At 39.9% G+C, this 26,437-nt stretch overlaps 2 protein-coding genes across 2 annotated transcripts in view; both read right to left on the bottom strand.

The window, feature by feature from the left end:
* The window catches only part of tafa4b (TAFA chemokine like family member 4b), a gene marked incomplete at both ends in the record, with an annotated part of 98,864 nt that overhangs the window by 29,450 nt on the left and 42,977 nt on the right, over nt 1–26,437 (bottom strand). The window contains one exon of the mRNA XM_080423634.1: nt 19,260–19,415. Coding sequence (XP_080279760.1) covers nt 19,260–19,415 — 156 coding nt within the window. The remainder of the gene's footprint in view (nt 1–19,259; nt 19,416–26,437) is intronic.
* Nucleotides 15,391–16,944, bottom strand: LOC308082938 (putative aminopeptidase W07G4.4; the record flags this gene model as incomplete). Its single annotated transcript, XM_080425018.1, has 1 exon — nt 15,391–16,944. One exon carries the CDS (start codon nt 16,942–16,944, stop codon nt 15,391–15,393), a length of 1,554 nt encoding a protein of 517 aa, XP_080281144.1.

The following is a 26,437-nucleotide window of genomic DNA, read 5'->3' as shown; positions in this document are numbered from 1 at the left end:
TCACTAACCACTCAGCTATGGCCGCCCCATACTTTAGTTACTAGTTATTTTATCGATTTTGATTGTTATTGCAAAACATACAATAACCACTTCAGCCCTCTAGGCTATTTGAAAATAGCAGATCTACAAGCTCACAACGCACGAGGCGCTGGGAGCTTGTAGATCCGCTATCTTCAAAGCATTTTGACATCTGACCGATAGATATGGACGAATATTTACTAGGGAAAAATGTATCTATCAGTTACTTAAGTTCAAAATGTGAGTACTTCTGTGAGTAATTACAAGCCTGTATGTTCAATCATCGTTACTTTGGTGCGTTTGTTTACGCGTCGCCTTGTTATTGGTGAAACAACAAGTGGAACATTGGAAGGTATTGCCAGGTATTAGGCAGGTGTGCTGTTCGAAAACAAACCAAAACACAACCACAAACACAATTCGCAGACACTTCAAACAAACACTGTTTGTATAGCCTGTTTTGTGTTGGCTAGACCTTTTCTATCAACGGTATAGGAACAGAAAAATGTCAGACAAATCTCACACAAAAGCTAAGTTGTGTTGGGAAGCATAGTTGCAGTGGTGTAAAGTAACTAAGTACAATTACTCAAGTACTGTACAATTTTGAGGTATTTTTGGGCGGTGTAGCCGCCCCTATAAGTGGGGTTGGGACACCTCATTAGTACACATTTGCTGTACTGTGATTGGCTCATTAGTACACCCCTAGCTGTACTGTGATTGGCTGACTCTATTGGCTGACTCTATTCAGCACTGTGATTGGCTAGCGAGACACATGATGACATTAATAACCTATAAATAGGACTATGCACTTAAAAAATATATATATATTTTTTGAAGTGAGCTTCCATCATTGTGATGACCACTGTGATGACCACACCGCCCACTTCACACTGGGTGTGATTTTTGGGCGGTGAAACCGCCCCTATAAGTGAGATTTGGAAAAATGTACATTTTCCTGCGCTGAGATCTGGGCCCAGGAAATTTGTAGAATTATCCTGCGCTGTGATTGGCCAATCACAGTCTATTCAGGACTGTGATTGGCCAGTGTCACATGACACATGTGCATAGCCCTATATAAGCAACCATAACTCGAAAAAAACCAAATTTTGTTTTTTTCGAGTTATGGTTTCGTCCATCATAAAGTGTGTTTCAATAAATGTATTTATCTTTCGTACATGATTGGTTGACTCCATTCAGTATTGTGATTAGCTAGGAATACACCGCCCACTTCACACAGGGTGTGATTTTTACTTTACTGGAGTATTTCCAATTTGCAGTACTTTTACTTCTATTCCACTACATCTCAGAGCCAAATATTATACTTTTACTCCACAATAATTATTTGAAAACTTTAGATACTAGTAACCTTTCAGATATAAATGATGATATTATAAAACATACATTAACCACTTTAGCCCTATTTTATAACTAGGATATTTGAAAATAGCTGATCTATAAGCTCACAACGCATTGTGAGCTTGTAGATCTGCTATTTTCGAATGGCCGAAATATATATACGGCTGAAGTGGTTAATGTGTTTTGTATTAATAATCAAAATCTACAAAGTAACTACTAGTAACTAAAGTTTTCATATAATTGTAGTCGAGTAAAAGTACAATGTTTTCCTCTGCGATGTAGTGGGGTAGACGTAAATGTATTGAAATTTGTAAATACTGAAGAAAACTGTACTTAAGTTTAGTACTTAAGAACAACAGGTACTTAGTTACTTTACGCCACTGCTGATGAACCGTAAGCATGGCCTGCTGTTTTTAACAACTGACCCAGGGCAATTATATCCATTGTTAAAATTAGATACGACTCACTCCCATGACTGGGCTCCGAAACAGAATGAAAAGTGAAGCCGGACGTCAGACATGGCAGTTCTAATACAATATGTGCACTCAGCCGTGCGCCTCTTAGAGTGTTTTCACATGAATACTTTACAAAGGAAACTGGCTGCACTCCCTAACAAAAAAAACAGAGGCACGCAAACAGAGTTGGGAAGTTTATACACGCACGTACTTTGAAGACGCAATGCATTATTTGTCCCGCGTGTGTGTGTGTGTGTGTGTGTGTGTGTGTGTGTGTGCGTGCGTGTGTGTGCAGTGGTGGAAAAAGTACTCACATTTTTTACTTACGTAAAAGTATCAATTCTGCGATATAGAAATACTCCGTTACAAGTAAAAGTCTGGAATTCAAAATGTACTTGAGTAAAAGTACAAAAGTATTGGTATCAAAATGTACTTAAAGTACCAAAAGTAAAAGTACTCATCTTTTAAAAATAGCAGATCTACAAGCTCACAATTAATAATTTTTTTAATAATAATCTACAAAGTAAATAGTTACTAAAGATTTCAAATAATTGTAGTGGAGTAAAAGTACAGAATTCTCCCTGCGTCGCATGCATCTAGTATGTGCCCTCGCTGCCAGGTCACATTATTACTTTAACAAGGAAAAGATGGTCTCTGTTGGGTGGAAGCCTCATACATCTAAAACTGTTACTTTTCAGGATTCGAGCTGGCGGATCTGCTACTTTTGATGCTTTTGTGTGACGCTGTAGTGTGTTCAAGTAAAAGCAAATGAAGTTAAAATAGGGAGATAAGAGATTTCTGCCCGACAGTAAGAATATGCTGGTCACACAAACACAAATGCACACGCACGCGCGCACGCACACGTGCACAGTGGTGTAAAGTAACTAAGTACATTTACTTAAGTATTGTACTTAAAGGGATTCTAGGCAAGTTAAGAGATATAAAAAAGAAAAAAACGGTTGTCAAACAGTTAGTACCGTTGACTGACAACCCCTTCAGCCAATCAGCAGTTCAATCCCCTTCAGCCAATCAGCAGCTCCTTTTCCCCCATCCCCAGCCAATATGACGCAGGGGGACTTTAGAAGGGGCCATGCCGAAAATAGGTTGCTTTATTCAGATACACTTCAGTGTCACTGCCCGCCCCTGCCGGTTCTCTGATTATTTTTTTTTAATAGGCTCTGTCATGATAAATTGACCACATATATGAAGTTAAACAACTACATTCTATTCAAACGATATCTTAGAAGTAAATTCCGTGCCTCAAAAAAGAAGTTTGAGAGCGGTTTAAAACCGAAAGTAAAAAGTAAAAACAACGCGGCTCGTTCCATTTTTGTCGGCTGCACTCGGTTCCATTCGGTTTCACTCGAACAGTTCACACGGACACGGACACGCACGGACGCGCACATGCGTGCGTTTCATTTACGTCCCGGACACCCGGATGTCAAAACATAAATAGTAGGGAAAATACGGATTTCAGAAAGAGGACTGTGTTTCAATGCAGGAAAACACCCCAGCATCATTATATAGTGGCTGATAGAGGGGGAAAATGCAAAATATATATATATATAAATATTTTTAAAATGTAGGCTTAATGTTGCCTAGAATCCCTTTAAGTAAAATGTTGAGGTATCTGTACTTTACTTGAGTATTTCCAATTTCCAGTACTTTTACTTCTACTCCACTACATCTCAGAGGCAAATATTGTACTCTTACTCCACTACAATCATTTGAACACTTTAGTTACTAGTTACTTTTCAGATATAAAGTATGACATTATGAAACATCCATTAACCACTTCAGCCCTATTTTATACCTAGGCTATTTGAAAATAGCCGATCTGCAAGCTCACAACGCGTCGCATCGCGACGCGTTGTAAGCTTGTAGAGCTGCTATTTTCAAATACTTTAGTACTTTTACTTTTGGTACTTTAAGTACATTTGGATGCCAGTACTTTTGTACTTTTACTCAAGTATATTTTGAATTCTGGACTTTTACTTGTAACAGAGTATTTCTATAATGCAGTATTGCATTATACACACACGCACGCACGCACACACGCACACACACACACACACACACACACACACACACACACACACACACACACACACACACACACACAGAAGAGAAAAAAGTGGTCGGCGCGGCGGCCCCTGAGGTATGGAGACCCCCCAAGGCATTGTAACCGTTCCGCTCAGTGGTCTCAGCGCACAGAAGCAACAGGGGAGATGCATCCATCTATTTCCAGGATGATTTACTAACACGCTGTATCTGTGTTGTTCTGTTGCTCGCCACGAGCGCGCCTGCGCACGCCCAGATATCAGCCGCTGTCGGGGGGCAGAAATGTTTATTTAAGTAAAAGTATCGATACTGCAATGTAGAAGTACTGTTACAAGTAAAGGTCCGGAATTCAAAATTGACTTGTGTAAAAGTACAAAAGTATTGGTATCAAAATGTAGGCCTACTTAAAGTATAAAAAGCAAAAGTGATTTTTTTTTGGGGGAAAATAGCCGATCTACAAGCTCACAACGCGACGCGTTGTGAGCTTGTATTTCAAGCTCACAATTTTCAAATAGCCTGAGTATAAAATAGGGCTAAAGTGGTTAATGTATGTTTTATATTCTAATAATTTATATCTGCAAAGTAACTAGTAACTAAAGTTTTCAAATAATTAATAATAATATTAATGATAATTGTAGTGGAATAAAATATTTGCCTCTGAGATGTAAGGGAGTAGAAGTAAAAGTATAGACAATTGGAAATACTCCAGTAAAGTAAAAAGGCCTCAACATTGTACTTCAGTACAGTACTTGAGTACATGTAAGTTACTTAGTTACTTTCCACCACTGGTTTTGGACATATGAGGTTTCCACCCGACAGAGACGATACGGATGACAAAGAAAACGCAGAGCCAAAAACCGCAACTGAAAGAAAAAAATGACAGAAATTGATTGCACACACACACACACACACACACACACACACACACACACACACACACACACACACACACACACACAACACTACCATTGTGCGCATACATTGCACGCACACACACGTGTGCATTCGTGCACATAAATGCACATCCAAACACACACATTTCTTTAAGAAAGAGAAAAGAAAACAGCAGCGTGACAGCATGACAAAATTATGAAAAATGTATCACATTGAAGAGGGGGGGGGGTCGAAACACATAAACAACAGCAGGTTGGTATGCGATAAGAAAATAAAATAAAACCGTAAACTAGATCTTCTTGCTCAATAACGGAACACACGCCGTGTCTGTCCCTCAAATCTACCACCCTGCACCGCGAAATAAACTCACTCGCCCGCGTTTTCTATTAGGTTACCTTAGTCTCGCTCACTGCCAAGCCTAGAAAAGCCAAATGGATTTCGACTCCCGCTGATGCAGGGCAGTGGTTTTGAGGGTTAATGTTTGCTTTTTTTCCTGCAGTGGATTTCATTACAGCCACCACCCCGATTCCCAGCCTTCTGTCTGATGAACAAATGGACACATCATGCAAACCCACAGTTATATATCCTACATGCAACTGTGTGCACACATGTGCTCGTGCTAAAACAGACAGGCTGTCAGAGGTGCTAAACTAAATGTGTTTGAAAAAGGCTTGAAACGTTGCAAGCCTAATTTAAAGACCTTTTTTTTTTTACAGATTCTAGATTTGAGGTTTAACCACTAACTTACTTTGTGAAAATAACCGATCTACAAGCTCACAACCATCACACAGGGATGCGTTGTGACCGCGTGGATCGGCTATTTTAGCTATACAGGGGATTTTTGGCGAACCTTTTTTTTTTAAGTTATTTTTTTCGGGGAACTGTTTCAAGTGTTTTGATATTTTTGAAAAAAAGAAAACAAATAAAAATACACATGCCCCAAATATGGACACCAGGTTTAAAGTGGTTAATAACATGAAGTAAGAAAAGCATATAATCTTCTTCAGCTCTTTTCAGTGCATGACACATCATGTGAAAGCTTACATGCATTCTGCAGTTTCATAATCAGTTGAAAGCTGGAGAATGGCCATGGCCTAGTTGAGGCCCACAGCATTGGAACCTGTCACATATAGTGGCTGTCGGGAAGAAATCTAATATCTCTATATTAGATATATCTATATATATCTATATCTATCTATATCTCTATATTTCAACTTTTTAATGTTTTTTCGTAATACCCAACTTTGTCATACTACAGTGTCACACAAAAGTAGCAAAAATAGCCAATCTACAAGCTCAAAACACGTCGCACTGCAACACGCTTTGAGCTTGTAGATAGCAGTGGTGTAAAGAAACTAAGTACATTTACTCAAGTACTGTACTTAAGTACAATTTTGAGGCATTTTCTACTTTACTGGAGTATTTCCAATTTTCAGTACTTTTACTTCTACTCCACTACATCTCAGAGGCAAATATTGTACTTTTAATCCACTACAATGATTTGAAAACTTTAGTTACTAGTTACTTTGCAGATATAAATTATTACATAATAAAACAAACCTTAATCACTTTAGCCCTATTTTATACCTAGGCTATTTGAAAATAGCCGATCTACAAGCTCACAATGCGTCGCATCGCGACGCGTTGTGAGCTTGTAGATCTGCTATTTTTAAACATTTTAGTACTTTTACTTTTGGTACTTTAAGTACCTTTTTGATACCAATACTTTTGTACTTTTATTCAAGTAAATTTTTAATTCCAGACTTTTACTTGTAAACAGAGTACTTCTACATTGCAGTATTGATACTTTTACTTAAGTAAACCATTTGGGTAGCACTTGCTATGCATCCCATGTGTATAACGCATTGTACACATACTTATAAGGCATTATAATCTCATCATAATCCTTTATAAGCATATTCATAAGAGCTTATGAATAATCATAATGCTTTATAACCATAGCCATAACACATTATAAAGCTTGTTATAATGACTTATAAGTTCAAGTATAAATGCATTGTATTATGCTTATAACACGTAATGATTACAGTTATAAATATTCATAACAACGTATAATGCAATCATAACACATCATACAGCATGTTATAATGACTTATAATGTCAAGTATTATAATACTAATATACTAATACTAATTGCTACCCACTTGGTAACACTTGCTATGCAACCCAAAATGTATTCTCATAGTTATAATCCATTATAATCAATCCTTTATTATCACAGTTATAATGCATTATAAGTGATAATAAGGCATTATAACAGTGATTAAAATGTGTTATAACAGTGAGTATAAGGCATTTATAATACAGCATTATAAAATGATCATAATGTCACAAATGTTCACTTTATAATAACTTATAATCACAGTACGCCTTATAAGTGATATTAAGGCATTATAAACGTGATAATAAAGCCTTAGAAAATGATCTTAAAGTAACAAATGACCACTTATAATAACTTATAATCGTAGTATAATGCATTATAATAATGCATTATAATGGTTATGACACATTATAACAGTGATAATAAAGCATTATCAATTGATTATAATGGACTATAAATATGAGAATTAATTTGGGATGCATAGCAACTGTTACCAATTTGGCAGCAATTATGAAGTATTATAACACTTGATACTTATAAGTCATTATAAAAGGCCTTATAATTTGTTATGGTTATGGTTATAAAGCATTATGAGTATTTATGAGCTCTTATAAATCTGATTATACAGGGTTATGAGCAGATTATAATGCCTTATAAGTATGTTCATGATGCGCTATACACATAGGATGCATAGCAAATGCTACCGTTTTGGACATAGTATGAGGTCCCCCCCCCCCGACAGCGACATTTGCAACACAGAGGAATTGTGGAATTGGAAGGAGAAAAAAAAACGAAGGCTACTGCGTTAATACCAACAACACACAAACTGAGAAACACTTCCCCCTGCAGAGCATTCTAATAAATAGAAGTGAACCGGGTGACCTCTGCTTATTGGCTATTATCAATTCCGCCCCAGTAAGTCAGTCCTTTCCGCACGCTGATGGAGTCAGCAGGGATTAACCCTCCCAGGCCTCCTCTGTTTACACTGGGAGCCATCTTCATTCACACCCTGCCTGCCTGCAGCAAGCGCTCATTCTCATGGAGAAAAGAAAACACAGGAAGTGACCTTTGTGCAGACACAAAACAAACAGACAAATAGCAGGAGGAACGGAATTATTATTTAACAAATTAAGTTTTGCCTGTGTGCCTGTGTGCCTGTGTGCCAGTGTGCCAGTGTGCATGCGTGCGTGCGTGGTCGTGTGTGTGTCTGCGTACGTACATGTGTGCGTGTCAAAGATTTTTACAGTTACACATCCAATTATAGGAGTAGGACAAAAAATATTGGGATTCAGCTCCCTTGACATTGCAGCAGCAACATTTTAAAAAGAAAAGCAATAAAATAACAATAGTAATGATTGGGGAAAAAAAGTATTCAAATATAATGCAATTGCAATTGCACAATGCGTGGTGTCTGCAGGCGTGTGTAGTACATGTGTGCACAAGTGTGCGTGCCTGTGTGTGCGTGCGTGCGTGTGTTTGTGTGTGTGTGTGCGCGCTTGTCTGTCACTGTGTCTGTTGCATTTCTTCCTTAGTGAAAATAGCAGCAAACAAAGTGAAATATTTTATCTCAAAAGTTAAAAAAGTTTTCTTGCCCTCCTTTTGTCCCGGGCTCTCATTACAAAGGCAATCATTTCTTTGTTATGGTTGCTTGATCCCATCATAATGAAGCCATTGTTCCTATCTAAGAACTCATTAAAGAGTTTAAACAACAAATCTTCTATTTATTGAGTGAAAATGTGGTTGAAATGAGACGGCAGGTACGTGACTCAACCATTTGAATGGGAAAGGCACCCTCTACTGGTCAGAGAGAGGAATGGCAGTACGCCGTAGGTGGAGAGATGTAGCTTACTTACAATGTAAGCCTTACATTATTCAGATGAGTGCATATGAGAAATGTCTGGATACATGATATGAGTGCATCGTGAATTAAAAGCCCCCCCAAGAAATAAGTGAATAGATGTATTAACCAGTTTAACCATTTCAATCGGGGAACACATCTGTCATTTTAGATTCCTTTGGCTATTCAAAAATAACAGATATACAAGCTCGAGCTTGTAGATCTGCTATTATTTGAAAAGTCGTGAAAATGTGTGCAAATATTTGAATATATACATTTTTAAAGAGATCATTTTTGACTCAAATCCTTGCTTCTGGGGGTCCCTATTACAACATATTTTGAGATGGGGGTCCGCAGCCAAATACATATCATTTTGTGGGTCCTTGACATGAAAAAGTTGGATTAAGAAGACATTTGTAGAACCCCCAGAAGCAAAGATTTGAGTTACAAATATTCACTTAAAAATATATATATATTCAAAGATTTGCATACATTTTCACGATTAAAAATAAATAGCAGATCTACAAGTTCGTAGATCTACAAGTTTGTAGCGTGGCACCGAGTGCCGTGCTACTAACTTGTAGATCTGCTATTTTTGAATGGCCAAAGAAACCTAAAAATGACAGATTCTTTCCTGGTCTGAATGGTTTAACCCTGGCGTCCCTATTTTTGGCATGTCATTATAGCAATTAGCATATCTACAATTACTTGTGTGACATAAAAAATAGGTCTTAAATGTGTGTATACATACATAACGTGACCATTTCTTATTTAAAAAAATGATACTAATGTATCAAACAAAAGTAAGGCAGGGGTTTTCTGTATTGTTCAAATGAAATCATTCAAGTGGTTACTTCCATGACTCTACACTGGAACAATGTTCAAGAGTCAACAGGAACGAACGTGGTCCATATTATTTTGAAATAGAATCTCATGTATTTCAGTCAAATAAATAGATCTCCTCCGGGGCCCTTACTGTTGTGGATCTACAGGACTGTATGTATTTAGTTTGCACACACACACACACACACACACACCTCTGCTGACCCCAACAGTTTGTGGAACGTGTGCTTCTGGTCGATTCTACGCCTCCACTCACATAGCCGACACATCCATCTATTTCCCACTTGTTAGAGGTTAATACAACTGCGTTGGATGGGGCTGAACTTGAATCTGTGCGTCTGTGCCTGTGTGTGTATGTGTGTATGTGTGTGTGTGTGTGTGTGTGTGTGTGTGTGTGTGTGTGTGTGTGTGTGTGTGTGTGTGTGTGTGTGTGTGCGCGCACACACGTGTGTGCGCACGTGTGTGTGTGTGTGTGTGTGTGTGTGTGTGTGTGTGTGTGTGTGTGTGTGTGTGTGTGTGTGTGTGTGTGTGTGTGTGTGTGTGTGTGTGTGTGTGTTTCTACAGATGATAGGGGTCAGTGACACGCTATATTCCATGCTGGGCAAAGGGTTCTCAGAGCTTGCACACAAGCGTAACCAAGCTTCAACAAAATTACTCTCTCTCTCTCTCTCTCTCTCTCTCTCTCTCTCTCCATTTGAAATGATCAGAATCCTGCAAAAGTACATGGACAAAGAAACACCCACACATACAAAAATGCATGTGCACATATAGGGCATTAAAGACTTTGATTTTTGCAAGTCGACTTTCTGACAGTACAAGTTGAAGTCGAGTTGACTCGTTTCCATGGCAACCAGCAACATTGGATAATAATAGGCCTACATCCAACACGATAAAGTTTGCGGTTTCTGTTACTTCTGACACAGCTGCAGTTCAGCCTGTCAATCACTGGGACAGAGCGGATGCAGCAGCGGACCTCTGCGCATCAAAGGCAGAGGCACAGCTGCAAAGAGCTCGTTAATTAATGGCTGAGACTGAGGCCTAGGCTACACGTGTATGGATTTTTCTTGAAGACATTGAAGAGTACATTTAGGTCTGATAAAGATGTACCGTGCATGTTCAAATCATATACTTAACAATCATTACATAATTAAACGCAGAAACGCATTGACACAGGAGCAAATTTCTGATCAGCAGCAGGTCAAGAACGCTCATCTGTTAATTTCGGCACAAGCAGTCAGAAAACCCTATTTTTTTATGTGGTCTAATTTGGGTCTAATTCGGGTCTAATTCGGTCTAATTCGGGTCTAATTCGGTTCTATTTGACCAATATAAATCAACTTTTTTCTTTTTTTTTGCTGTAAAAATATTTGTATCAGCGCAGGCGGGGCCAGGGCCGCATTAAGGCCCCTCAGGGCCGTGGAACTACACCAAATCAAAGGGTCTATGCTATAACTACAGTGTCTATCATTACAAATTACATTTATTATTAAGGAGGTTACTTTATGGTCATTACAGTCGTAGGCTACTAGACATATGATGATGAGATGGGTAACAAATGTTTCATATTTATTTTCTTATTCTTCATAAGAAATTCAACAATTCAAGTTTAGAATTGAGAAAACAATACTCAGCAGAGATGGGAAAAGTACTACTCACTTTCATTACTTAAAGTAGAAGTAGCCTCAGATACATTTACTTATGTAAAAAGCGACTTTAGTAAAAGTACTCATTCAACTAATTACTCAAGTAAAAGTACAAAAGTACAGGCTCTGAAATGTACTTGAAAAGTTAAAGTAAAAAGACCTCTTGAAGTCTACCGCAGTGGTTCTCAACCTTTTTACCACCTCAGAAAATAATATTATGGCTCACCATTATGACTGACTGATGTTAAAATACAGTAGTGTAGACCTACTACCCCATTCTATTCAGCTATTTGCACAGTACAAATGTATTTAGAATATGTCATTTAGATTTTCACAGTGTACATTATGGTAGCACTAAGACAGACAGACAGACAGACAGACAGAGATGACATTAACAACCGTGAGCTACATTATTCAAACACAGCACGTGAGATACAGTCTAAGCTAAGCCTACTTCAAACAAACACACACACGCACACATCTTCATTGTAAGATTAACTCACCATGCTGTGGAGGTTCAAAGAGTTTAACACACGGCACTTCCAAAGTTTGTACAATGTTTAAGTCACAGGAGCTGGTTTTCATATCGTAAATATGAACGTTGGCCCAAATCTTGCGTTTAATCCACATGGTTCTTGTTTATTTGTGTCGCTGTCACAGACCATGATAGCAGAGCCATACTGGTTAACAGAAACAAACTTACCCTAAAAGCGGAGGATTTCAAAATAAGAGCCGATTGTAAAGATTAGTCGACAGTAGTTTAATTTTTTTGTCTACTTACAGGAAGTAGAAGTGACACATCAGTACCAGCGACGGTATGCAAGAGGTTTGCATCTGTTCTGCCGCGCAACATTAAAACTAAAGCAACATATGTTTCTAAATATATATAATTCACACAGCAGGGCCCGAATGTATACATTTTTATAAATAATAATAAGAAGAATATATATAATATTATAATAAAATAATATAAATTTAAAAAAAAATTACAACAATATATATTTCTTATAAATACATAATTCACACAGGGCCCCTGCAGGCTGCAGGCCGTGGAACACAAGTTCCACTAAGTTCCGCGGTTAATGCGGCCCTGGGCGGGGCCCCCCCTGCTGGTGGCCCCCCCGCACCGCATCACTTGCTACCCCTCCGTTACGCCACTGGAAGCAATACAGTTAGCCTACAACTAGTCTCGATCTCCAGGCTTTTATTTTCCTTCGCGTTTTGCTCAAAAATAAGAGCCTGGACCAGGCTGTTGACATTCCTGGCATAGGAAGTGAGAGTCAACCTTTCATTTCCCCAATCGACCAGAGTGCAGTGGGCGTCGCTCCAAATGTTGTGACGTCAGGGCTCTCAATGCTGCACATTAGGGAGGAGGAGGGGCGTGGAGCTGGGCGGGGGCGGGCGCACAATCGGTGAACCAATGGGAGCCCACGGATGTTTTCTGAAGAGATTTTGAATCCGCCCCTCTAGACCAGATATCAGACGGGCTAGGGCAGGCTAGCCTACAACTAGCCCATTCACCCTATCACAATAATTGTTTGTGATTATGAAATGACCCAGAGCTATGGCGGTGCTTCCAAAAAAATTGATGTAGGCAAGAAACAAACAAAAAGTGACAGACATAGTATACTGCAGTAGCCTATGGCAGCATGTAGGTGTCACAAACTTAAAATGTATTATTTACATAATATTAGCACATCATGTATGCTTCTATGATGTAACTATATCTGCCCAGCAATATAGCTCATATTCATGAACATTTGATGATTCTCGCAATTGCTGGTGTACCAAATCAAATTTACTCATGCAAATATTTTCACTTGGCTGTGCACATGCCACGCATACGGACGTTTTGGTGTCAAGTGCGATTGCATTCGGTCATGGGTGTGTAGCCTATATTAGTAGGTTTATATCCACAGTTACTCAGCACCCGTAATTACTAATATTCAAGCTTCCCCTCAGCACCCCAAAATCAGCTGGCGCGGCCACACATTATTATTAGTGAGTGAGTGCAGCAGACGCCTTTGCTTGCCGGTGAAGTGGTGCAGTTGATGCAACAATGATACATTATTAACAGCGATAAACACACATGAACAATTCGATAGATAGGCCATATTTGTTGTAGTTTCCAAGCACAAGCCAACATTGGCTCGCATCCCCCACCTATTTCTAATCCCCCTTTTTACCTTTTAATTAAATAAAGTTTGTACTGTTTTTGAAAAGCGACTTTGAGTAGGCAACCGAGAAAAGCGCTCCTATACATTGGATGTGTTTTGTTTTTATTGGTTGATTGAATAGGCTACATTATTAACAGTTTGCAAAAAAGGTACAGTGGTACAGATTTCTACAAAAGGATGCTAAAAGGATAACCCAAAAAAGCCCAGGGCTTATTTCCATTGAGGTCCTGTGTTTATGTATTATTATTATTTATTATTATAATGACCATGTAAGAATGAGCGGTGTCATTGTTTCTTAAGATCTCCAGTTTACATGTCTACACAGGTCCACTGAATAGGATATTTCGGTAAATCGCTTATTTATACGTTTACCAAAATCTAGCGGCCGAAAAACTGTTTGCATGTGGCAGTGGCGTGTAGCCTAGGCCTGAGAACTCCCGATGCCTGGTTGGCTGGTTCACAAACAAAACCAGTATAACATATTACGGTAAAGGAAAGAATCACTTCTGTCCTTGACTATAACCAATCCTACAGTTTGAATTCTGCACACGCACATATGGGGCAAAAATGTTGATGAAAAAAATAAATAATAATCTCCTGGTGGGCGTCGACTTGTGTTAATGAAGTCAACTTGTGGACTAGTCAACTTCTTGGTTAATGCCCTAGCACATACAACCACACACACATCACAAACACACATGCATGTTCTAAGATCCATACACAGCTAAATTCGCAAAACATTTGACAGCGTTCACATGGCAGAGTAGGAAGATTGTCCTTGTAAAATGAGATTTGCCGCATAAATATCTACTACCAAATTACTGCTCTATTAAACACTTAAAAGCAGCACTATATAGCTTTCCTCTTCTACCCCAGATTTGAACCCATTTTCAAAATGCTGACATTTTTCCCAGTGAGCTAATAGAGCCTTGCCTGCTTGCTCAGGGGATAAATTGAATCTGGACCATCAGGTCAAACATTCGTGTCAGATCCTGTGTCTAGGTGAGACCTTCTTTGACCCAATCTAAATGTCTCAATAGAAGTGCAGGGAGGCTAAATACAACCACCCCAATTGTATACTCTACCATACAGATTGGACAAGAGTTACATAGTGAAGCTTTAAGCACTACCAATCTTGTAGATACATTTTCTTTGCTAATAATAAGTTGGATTCATGATCGAGGGTATATTTATTTTCTGACATTGACTTTTTTAGGTAAAAACAAACAAAAACGTTCTCATCGTTCTCGTCAAAGACCCCTTGTTGAAGGCTTTATGAGGCTTGATAGCAAAGGTATTTGTTAACTCTAGAACACTAACGTACAATTGTAATTATGTGATTTTCATGATGTTGCTGATGTCTGAGGTGGGCGGGTCCTTGGGTACCTTCAGGATGCTCACTGACATCATAGAAGGTAGGTTTGTGTCCCTGCCCCCATCCCTGTTGTTTTTTTACGGACGGGTCTTCGGGTGATTTTCACCCAATGTTAGTGATAGAGGGTAAAAAAAAAAATCCATACTCCCACAATGGTCAGCTGATGCAATTAGAGTACCTTCACTGGACAAGGCTCACATGTCCCAGGTGGACCAAAGGAAAAGTTCCCAGCTCCATTATTCATTTTACATTTTTGTAACAATTTCACAGATTTTGCTGCTTTTTATAGGGTCCCCCCATGATATCAGATGTTTGTATTTTTGTGAAATTTCATCTTGAAATATTATAGAAGAGTACCTAAATTTGACATGTATTGTTGTACTTTAATATAGATGAGAAATATTTTTTATGGATTTTTTTTTAATATCGGGTAAAATATACCCAATGTTAGTGATGGTGTGACAATTCAACGTTAGTGTTCTAGGACGTTAGTGTTCTAGGGAACATCATTGAGCTAAACACATAAGGGTGTAAATGCTACAGAAATGGGAAATAATAGTGTTTTGATGACAAGCATCGAAGAGACAAGGATTCTATGCTGACAGGAAGAGTCTAGTTGGCGTTAAACTGTAAAATGTACTTGGTAGCCATGGCAAGGAGGGGAGCACCTGTGGGCACTCCGGGGAAAGGACCACTAGACCCGGCAATATCGATGTGGGAGTACTGCAGAGGGTTCTGAGAGTCAACACCATGCCTATCAAGACCAGAAGCCATGATGAGGAAAGCAGCTGGGGCCTGGTGTCCTCGGGGAGTAGCAGTAGATGGCTGGTTGCCGCACTGGAGAATATCCTCATACTCAGACTTCCCTCTGTGGTGCTCGTAGTCCTCCCGCCTAATGCTGGACACCTCAAACACATCCCCCAGAACCTCTCCAGCTTTCTGCCACTGCGCCGCGTTTCCGGAGCGCTGGGCCGGGCCGTTATCCATGATGATAGAGTAGTTGGGTCCCATGGCCCGGATGGCGTGGCCGGTCAGAGTGGCGATAGTGAACAGCTGGGGAGACACCTCCCGCTTGGCCTTCTCCTTCATCTCGCAGAGAAGGTCCACCATCACCATGCGTCCCTCTGCGTCCGTGTTGCCCACTCTCACTCTGCGGCCCGCGCGGGACACGACCAGCTCGTCGGCCACGTAGCAGTCCGGACCCACGCTGTTCCTCACCATCGCCATGGAGCCCACCACCTTCAGATGCTTTGGCCTCAGCGTGGCCAGGATCTGGAAGAAACCGGCGACGGCGGCCGCGCCGCACTTGTCCCTGTGCATCCCGGCCATGACGCCTCCGGCCTTGATGTCCGCTCCGCCAGTGTCATAGGTGATACCCTTGCCCACCAACATCAGAGTGCTTTGGATGGGTCCCTCTCCACAGTACTGGAGCTCGATTACTCTGGCCTGGTGACGGGGTACGGCATTGGCACAGCGGTTGACCGCGGCCAGACAGGGGTACTCCTTCTCCAGGTGTTGTACGTCTTCCAACACGTTCACCTGCACGGGGCTGTCCGCGAACAGTTCCTGGACGTACTCGGCCACGCGGGGAGCTGCCATGCGCTCGGGGTCGGAGCCACCGATGTCGCGGTACACCAGTCTCCCGCTCTCCAGGGCATTGGCCACGTCCATCACTTCCGGCCCTTGGGCCTCCTGTGCCACCCACAGGCCCAGAACGCACACCTTGTACGGGCTGGCCTTCCTGTTGGCCTCCCTCACCTCCAGGGGCATGTAGAGCGCGTGAAGGGCCCCAAGGGCCGCCACCAGAGGGCTATGCTCGTAGTCGGCGTGAGGAGGACAGACCAGCAAGGGACGCTGCATACCTGCTTTCATGGCCCGCCTGATGGCACTCCCCGCGGCGTCGCCAAAGCGCCTGACATCATCATAGTCGCGGTTCACCGGGCCGGTGGAGGCAAACACCATCCGATTACCGGGGAGACCAGGTACCTTCAAAAACACAGCCTCATCCCCGAGACCGGTGTCCACGGAGCAGTAGTCTTTCAGTGGCCCTTTCAGACATTCCAGCTGTGGGGGCAGCGAGTCTTGGCTCTGGGTCACCAAGACGATGCCGTCAAAATTCTGATCTTTAGGGTCAGTGGTCCACTGGATAGGTTGGATGCTGGCCATTACTCGTCCTACTTCGCTGCCGTCTTGATAAAGAGACTGGACAGCTGATGACTGGTTCCACCTTATATATGCTGCCACTTGGTGACATCATCAGAGAGGATGTTTCCATAGCTACCCAAACGATATGAACCAAAAAGATTCAGATTCATGCCTTCATTTTAAATCACCTAGACTACATTAACACACTTTTTACTGGCTTCCTGAAGAAAAATAAAAGAAAAAAAACCTTTGCAGCTCGGCTGTTAACCAGAATCAAGAGGAGACAGAGCATGTTATTCCAGTTTTAGCTGTTCAGCTCCTGTACACTTCAAATTGATTTCAAGGTCCTCCTCCTTACATACGAAGCCCTTAATGGGCAAGGACCAAGCTACGTTTCTAACTCCCCTGTCAGCTACATTGGATGATACCAATAACAGCAGAAAGAAGATCAGTGATACAGCCGTTATCAATTATGCCCCAAAGGTATGGAACACAATACCTTTAGATATAGGGAATCCAGCTCCCTAGATATTTTCAAAAGAACGTTTAGAACCTAAAATCGTTTTACTTCAGCCTTTAACAAGCTTTGCACTTGGTCTCAGCTGCACTTTTGTACTGCACTCTGATTCTATTCATTTTATTATGTCTTACCGTTTAATTAAAATTCTTTACTACCTGAAGTGGGTTAAAAATACATATATTCTCTGTATTCTACATGTTTTAGAATGTTTTTTAATCACATTGTAAAGCATTTTGAGCTGCAATTCCTGTATGAAATGTGCTACAAATTATGTTTATTCTTATTCTTATTTCACAAATTCATATAGTCCAGCCATCCCATCTACATTAAAATATTATTTGTTTTTCCATGTCTGCCTCTTTACTTGTGTAAACATGAACCATATATCATATTTTATCTAGAGTTATGACAAAGTGCAACAGACCAGAAAATAATTTCTCTATTACCATCCGATATGCGCTCGAATAGCCTGAATAGATATGCAGTGGAATGCTCTCCCAAATAAAACAGGCCTTTTAAATTGCGGTTTGAATTTCCAGCCTTGGGTTGAAGGCAGCCATGGTGGACAGCTGTAGTATATTTGCCTCTGCGTTCATATGACACAGGGGGATAAGGGAGAGCAAGGAGACACTGGTGACTGGGTCTTCCATTACCTGCATTAGTGGCTTTAACCTTTCGTGTTACATGATATCTTTGGGACAGGATGAGCCTCAAACTACTGGACGACCAGTAAGAGATATATGGTCTGATCTTATCTCACAATTTAACCCCATTTTGACCGGGCAACTAAAGAAGAGATGTTCTCTCATTTTTGTTTGAATTAACTTTTTGACTTTGTGTGTTTGTATGCATGACTTGCATGTATGTCTGTCTGTATGTATGACTATGTATGTATGACTACGGCATAAACAGCTGCAACTGATTGCAATACAAAGCTGCAACTAATTGCACTCATTTAAGAGAGAGGAGAGAGACAGCAGCAGCCTGCCTGATCTTTAATTAGCAATATTTGCAACACCTGGGTGTGAGGCGCTGCTTACTTCACACTGTAAGCAGGTGAAAATGCAGTGGTAGACTCATGATAGAACCTGCTGTTGGTCACTAATGAATCCAGGTCTCACCCTAAAAAAAGACTCAGCTGCTCTTAAACTTAAAATGAATCAGCTTAATCTTTCTTTCTTTCATTTTCTTCTTGTTCTTTTTTCATTTAGTACCGTATATGGAAGCCGTTTTTAATCACATCATTGACAATTCTATAACATCAGTGTGTGCCAGCTTCCTGCCATTGCAAATACATTATGTTATCTGATAGAGTGGATACATTCACAACTTGATTATAGGATATCAAATACTACACTTAAAGACACATACATCAGAGTACAACCAAAGCCTCACCTGCTCTCTGACTCTGTCTCTGTGTCTCATACACAAATAAAAACATACACACACACCCTTTGTGTATGGTCCTTATGGGGGTCCGTAATGTTTCCCGTACTATCATAACACTTTTATTAATTATATAAACAAAAATATTGTGTCTCTTCATGGGAATGTTGAATTGGTTACAATAAAATGTATTTTGACAATTATTTTCCCCTTTCTTTTCTTTTACTATTTTATTTATTTATTCATTTATTTTCTTTTTTCCATTCACCAAAAATAAAAGAAACATGCACACAAGAAAACGTCCAAATCAAGCACGTTGATGCAGTTTCTCTCTCGCTCGCTCGCTCGCTCGCTCGCACGCACGCACGCACGCACGCACGCACGCACACACACACACACACACACACACAGAGATGATTGTATGTCTTACCTTCCACACAAGAGGGTCTGGCCCGGGTGGTCCCAGCAACTTGACCAGGGAAGCAGGAACACTTGACGGTTTGGGAGCGCTCCTCAATCTTGTTCTTATTACAGCAGCGATGAATGGCCACCACCTCACATGTCCCCTGCTTGACCTGGTATGAGACTGACACACACACACACACACACACACACACACACACACACACACACACACACACACACACACACACACACACACACACACACACACACACACACACACACACACACACACACACACACATTTTAACCATTTATTTATGTCCACATAAAGGATAATACATACAGGGACACAAATATTATGTAGGTGCAGTAGGGTTACATTCACAAAATCATGGCATATGTTTTCATGATACAATAGGCATGTCACTCAGTACTCTACGGGTATAAGTAACAGCGTCTCCGCCATACTGTATATGGCGACTGCCAATTATAGCAGAGATAGCACAATACTTTGCCAGCCTTTTTGCCTCCTTTTTGGGCATCCTAAGTTGTTGAAGCCCTCTAACAACTAGTCTGTGGGTATGTCCCAGGCTGCCGAATATTAAAAAAAAAAAAAGTCTGCACCTATAACCTAGCTCTGAGATGGTATGTAGGAGTGGTTGGTATTTAATGACCTTGGTCATAAAGGCCTCCTCTAGGCTAAGGTCAAAGGTGCATGCTATCTCTAACACAGACACTTCCCTGGACTCTTCATTCACCACAACAACATCTGGTGTATTAGCTGTCAAAGATGTAAAGATGTCTGGGTTATCACAGAGATGGAACATGGATGAAATGACACGGGAATGTTTGTACATTCTCACTGTAGATGCATGATATTTTGATATGTCCTTCGCTATGAGCTCCACTATTCTATCGTGACGTGCTATGTACATCCCTTTGTATGCATAACAGCCATTCAAGATGTGCGACAGTGTTTCAGTGATCTGTTCTGTGGTGTGGTGCATGCAATGAGGAACCTGAGTGCTGGGGAACCAGATGGATAGGTTGAGTCTGGTGGGAAGGACTTGTAGTCTGGCTTTAACTGTGAATGTGGTGATGTCCTCATTGAGTGCAGTGTTCTTAAGGAATGAGTGTGAAACAGAGTGATCAGCATAGGGAAGACATGCAAGTTTCCCTTGTAGTTTTAGTCCAGTCCAGTGTTGTTGTTGTTGATATTGGTGTAGATCCATGAGGACTCGTCTGGCACCTGCAGCTGTTAGCAGGTGACTGTGACCAGCAAAGGTGACTGTTGCCCTGACCTGGATAAGGGGGTCAGTTATAATGTCCTCTGAGACTCTCACAGTCCCAGAGTCAGACCGCACCCACTCTAAGGACACTCCAGTGCGGGTACAGAGGTCGTTCAGATCTGGCCAATCTGACCAGACCCCAAAACCAGTGGACCACACACACACACACACACACACACACACACACACACACACACACACACACACACACACACACACACACACACACACACACACACACACACACACACACACACACACACACACACACGTGATGTGTTGTGTTGTGAGCTTGTAGAACGTCTTTTCACTATTTGTCTTATAACATAACATATAGGACTTAAGCTTATATCAGCGGGGACCTGAGGGCGTGGCGCGCCATGTGGGAAGTTGGTCGGATCAGCAGATCTCCAAAAATATTGATAAATCTTCAATCCCCATATATGGAGTCTGCTGATGTCATCAATATGACAAAATAGACTGGCGTCATAGACTGACAGAACTGACACGGAACTCCATATACTGTATGGACATAAAAGGGACACAGAGACAGAGAGATGGGTACAACGGGTATGGGTGGGGCATGCATTTCCAACTTGCATCGTTCTCGAGTAGGCTGGTGCCCAACAGGCACTGGTCTATCAGTCCCTCTATACATTCATGTATAGAGGGACTCTATACATGAATGTTTGCGTACGTGCAGTGAACCACCGCCTAACCGATCGACTTCAAACTCAGCACGCATACCGCCAAGTACCCGCGGGAGTGTGGCTGTCCAGTACGCCAATCTGACTGATATACCCAAATAGAGGCATATAGGAGATCAGTAGTATATAAGGGCACCTTTGTTGCTAATGCTAACATGCTAATGCTAATGCTAATGCTAATGCTAATGCTAATGCTAATGCTAATGCTAATGCTAATGCTAATGCTAACATGCTAATTGTGTTAGCATGACGTCACAAACCGGAAATTCCTCACATTCCTCACATTCCTAACATTCCTCACATTCTTGACATTCCACAGGCTAATATGTGTGACGTCACATGTCACTTTCCAGTACCTCACCCTACCGCTAGGGGAAATAGTGGCGCTGTTGAGCACATTCCTGACATGTTTGACATTCCTCACATTCCTGGCATGTTTGACATTCTTGACATTCCATAATCCATAATTAATCATTTCAGATTGATTACTTCATTACTCAGTCAATTTAATTAAAATCGGTGATGTCACAGGGCACAGTGCAATACCAAAACCTACCCATAGGGGCTAACATGTTAAGCTAATATGCTAATATGCTAATAGCGTTAGCATGACATCACAATGAACAGTGCAGTACCAAAAACCTACCCCTAGGGGGCTAACATGCTATGCTAATATGCTAATATGCTAATATGCTAATAGCGTTAGCATGACATCACAATGTACAGTGCAATACCAAAACCTACCCATAAGGGATAACCTGCTAAGCTAATATGCTAATATGCTAATATGCTAATAGCGTTAGCATGATGTCACAATGCATAGTGCAATACCAAAACATAGGACCATCAGTGGTCCTTGATAGGGGTTCCAGGCGATCCCCAGTTAAATAATGGACCAAAATGGACCCTTATAGATCTTTCTCTATAAATCTATTTTTTTTTTTCATTTGTTTTTCTACAAATGAATTAACACTAATTATATATAATATTCTTTGAACAGCGGCCGTAGCGTTGGTAGTTAAAGGTGGAGTCTGACTTAGCCCCCCATGGGGGGCCCAGAACATAGACTCGAGTTCAATGTAACAGAGGGGAGATGCTGTCCTATGGCTCTCGTCACTACCAGTATGACGCATGGTTTTAGAAAAGCAACATACACAGCCAAATTTCACAATTGCATGCTGGGTGATTATTTCCAACCAATGGGATCAAACCGTAGGGGAACAGTGTCATTGGCTTCTCTCACAGTGGCTGTGTTCACACCTATGGTGTTAGAGCTTGTTTTATTGGGGGCCCACAGCTGCAACCACACATAGTGTAGTTTTGTCTTGTTTTACTCCACTACAATTATTTTTAAAACTTTAGTTACTAGATACTTTGCAAATATAAATGATTACATTATAAAACATACATTAACCACTATAGCCTTATTTTATATCTAGGCTATTAGAAAAAATAGCTGATCTACAAGCTGAGGGCTTTTTCGCACGTACGTGTTAGAGCTTGTTTTATTGGGCCCACAGCAGTGTCTGAACGGGAGGTGTCATAATTAAAGCTAGTTAGAGGGGGGGGGGGTCTCCCACTACCCCCCTCCCTCATAGAACACTATTGGTCATAGTTGGTACTGCACGCATACATACAATAATCTAGCAATCTCTCATTAATAATAAAATATGACTGCACATGTTTTATAAATCCTCATGTGTAGTTTATAATACGTATTATATGCCAAACACAGTGTTTTAAGTTGGTCTAAGTTTAAAATGTTGCTGTTTTTATTAAACTGGATCAGTAAATAACTCCAACCATGAACCAGCGACATTAATTTTATTGTGTTTTAATGTTACTCTTACAGTGTTACAGTGTTGTTATAAGGGTGGTACAGACACATTTTCAAAAATGCTCCGAAAATCAGCAGATCTACAAGCTCTGATGAGACAAGGGTTTTGTAATAAAAAACTAGGACAGGGGGATTCCACTAGCCCCATCCCTCCCTCCCATCATTGCTCTTACCCCATCCAATGGTTTTTCACACCTTTTTGCTAGAAGTTGGCTCTCGGAGGCTACCCATCTGTGTACACATGTCTGTCTGTCTGTCTGTCTGTCTGTCTGTCTGTCTGTCTGTCTGTCTGTCTGTCTGGCTGTCTGTCTGTCTGTCTGTCTGTTTGGATCTACTTATCTGTGAAGAGTAGGTGTCATAAAGTGCAATGAGGTGTCATAAAGTGTAATTTCATCTCTTGTGCTCTCTCTCTGTCTCTATGTCTCTCCTTTTCAATGCTAGTACGAGGTTACAGTAGTGTAGCCTTGTCCCCTTCTCAGGGGAGCAGCTTCAAGTGATGTGTATCACAATGTTTTATTGTGAGTTGGGTTGTCTGAGGTGTGAAGTGTGAAGTCAGTTTGGTTTGATGTGTTTTATCTTGTCATAATTTGTGTCTTATAATGTGTCTTGTGTTTTACAGAGCATCCTAGATTGTGTTTTTGAATAGTTTTTTCATTGAGTGTATCGTTACTCCCTGATCATGTGCAGGTATGTATACAAAAGTAGTTAGATATAGCATGGTACAGTTACAACAATGTTAGAGTGACAGTAATGGTAGAGTTAAAGTTATGTTAGAGTTAAAATATCGGCAGACTTACAGAAATGTTAGAGTTAAAGTTATGTTAGAGGCACAGTAATGTTAGAGTTAAAGTTATGTTAGAGTCACAGTATGTTAGAGTTACAGTATTGTTAGAGTTTTTGTCAGAGTTCAGTAACGTAAGAGTTACAATATTGGCTGAGTTGCAGTAATGGCAGAGTTACAGTATTTCTTAGAGATGATGTAACGGTAGAGTTAAAGTTATGTTAGAGTTAAAATTATGGCCAAGTTATGCTAGATGTCAGTAATGTTAGAGTTAAAATATCGGCAGAGTAACGGTAATGTTAGAGTTAAAGTTATGGCAGAGTTACAATAATGTTAGAGTTAAAGTTATGTTAGAGTCACAATATGTTAGAGTTACAGTATTGTTAGAGTTTTTGTCAGAGTTCAGTATTGTAAGAGTTAAAATATCGGCAGACTTACAGAAATGTCAGAGTTAAAGTAATGTTAGAGGCACAATAATGTTAGAGTTAAAGTTATGTTAGAGTTTTTGTCAGAGTTCAGTAATGGTACAGTTATAGTAATGTTATAGTTTTCTTAGAGTTGATGTAACGGTAGAGTTAAAGTTATGTTAGAGTTAAAATTATGGCCAAGTTAAGCTAGATGTCGGTAATGTTAGAGTTAAAATATCGGCAGACTTACAGAAATGTTAGAGTTAAAGTTATGTTAGAGGCACAGTAATGTTAGAGTTAAAGTTATGTTAGAGTCACAGTATGTTAGAGTTACAGTATTGTTAGAGTTTTTGTCAGAGTTCAGTAACGTAAGAGTTACAATATTGGCTGAGTTGCAGTAATGGCAGAGTTACAGTATTTGTTAGAGTTAAAGTTATGGTAGAATAAAAGTTATGCTAGAGGTCAGTAATGTTAGAGTTACAATATTGGTACAGCTAAAGTAATGTTAGAGTTAAAGTCATGGCAGAGTTACAATAATGTTAGAGTTAAAGTTTATGTTAGAGTCACAATATGCTAGAGTTACAGTATTGTTAGAGTTTTTGTCAGAGTTCAGCATTGTAAGAGTTAAAATATCGGCAGACTTACAGAAATGTTAGAGTTAAAGTTATGTTAGAGGCACAGTAATGTTAGAGTTAAAGTTATGTTAGAGTCACAGTATGTTAGAGTTACAGTGTTGTTAGAGTTTTTGTCAGAGTTCAGTAATGGTACAGTTAAAGTAATGTTAGAGTTAAAGTTATGGTAGAGTTAAAGGCATGTATGAGTTAAAGTAATGTCAGAGTTAAAGTAATGTTATAGTTTTCTTAGAGTTGATGTAACGGTAGAGTTAAAGTTATGTTAGAGTTAAAATTATGGCCAAGTTATGCTAGATGTCAATAATGTTAGAGTTAAAATATCGGCAGACTTACAGAAATGTTAGAGTTAAAGTTATGTTAGAGTTAAAATTATGGCCAAGTTATGCTAGATGTCAGTAATGTTAGAGTTAAATATAGGCAGACTTACAGAAATGTTAGAGTTAAAGTTATGTTAGAGGCACAGTAATGTTAGAGTTAAAGTTATGTTAGAGTCACAGTATGTTAGAGTTACAGTATTGTCCGAGTTTTCATCAGAGTTCACTAACGTAAGAGTTACAATATTGGCTGAGTTGCAGTAATGGCAGAGTTACAGTATTTGTTAGAGTTAAAGTTATGGTAGAATTAAAGTTATGCTAGAGGTCAGTAATGTTAGAGTTACAATATTGGCAGAGTAAAGGTAATGCTAGAGTTAAAGTTATGGCAGAGTTACAATAATGTTAGAGTTAAAGTTATGTTAGAGTCACAATATGTTAGAGTTACAGTATTGTTAGAGTTTTTGTCAGAGTTCAGTATTGTAAGAGTTACAATATCGGCAGAGCTACAGTGATGTTAGAGTTAAAGTTATGACAGAGCTACAGTGATGGTAGAGTTACAGTTATGTTAGAGGCACAATATGTTAGAGTTACAGTATTGTTAGAGTTTTTTGTCAGAGTTCAGTAATGGTACAGTTAAAGTAATGTCAGAGTTAAAGTTATGTTAGAGTTAAAGTCATGTAAGAATTAGAGACATGTAAGAGTTAGAGTAATGTTAGAGTTACAGTAGTGATAGAGTTACAATATTGGCAGAGTTAAAGTAATGTTAGAGTTAAAGTTGTGCTAGAGTTACAGTAATGTTAGTTTTTGTCAGAGTTCAGTAACATTAGAGTTACAATATTGGCCATGTTACAGTAATGCTAGATTTAAAGCTATGTTAGAGTCACAGTAATGTTAGAGTTTTTGTTAGAGTTCAGTAATGGCAGAGTTACAGTATTGTTAGAGTTAAAGTCATGTAAGAGTTAGAGTAATGATAAGTTGTGTTGAGTTTTGTTAGAGGCCAGTAATGTTAGAGTTGAAGTAGTGTTAGAGGTAAAGTTATGTTAGAGGTAAAATAATGGCCGAGTTATGATTGATGTCAGTAACACAAGAGTTACAATATCGGCAGAGCTACAGTGATGTTAGAGTTAAAGTTATGTTAGAGGTCAGTAATGTTATAGTTACGATATCGGCAGAGTTACAGTAATGTTAGACTTTAAAGTTATGTTAGAGGCACAGTAATGTTAGAGTTTTTGTTAG

The sequence above is a fragment of the Gymnoscopelus braueri genome (assembly GCF_963280865.1).
Source record: "Gymnoscopelus braueri genome assembly, chromosome: 3".
In the NCBI taxonomy this organism is placed as follows: Eukaryota; Metazoa; Chordata; class Actinopteri; order Myctophiformes; family Myctophidae; genus Gymnoscopelus; species Gymnoscopelus braueri.
This window is presented reverse-complemented; position numbering and strand designations above follow the sequence as displayed.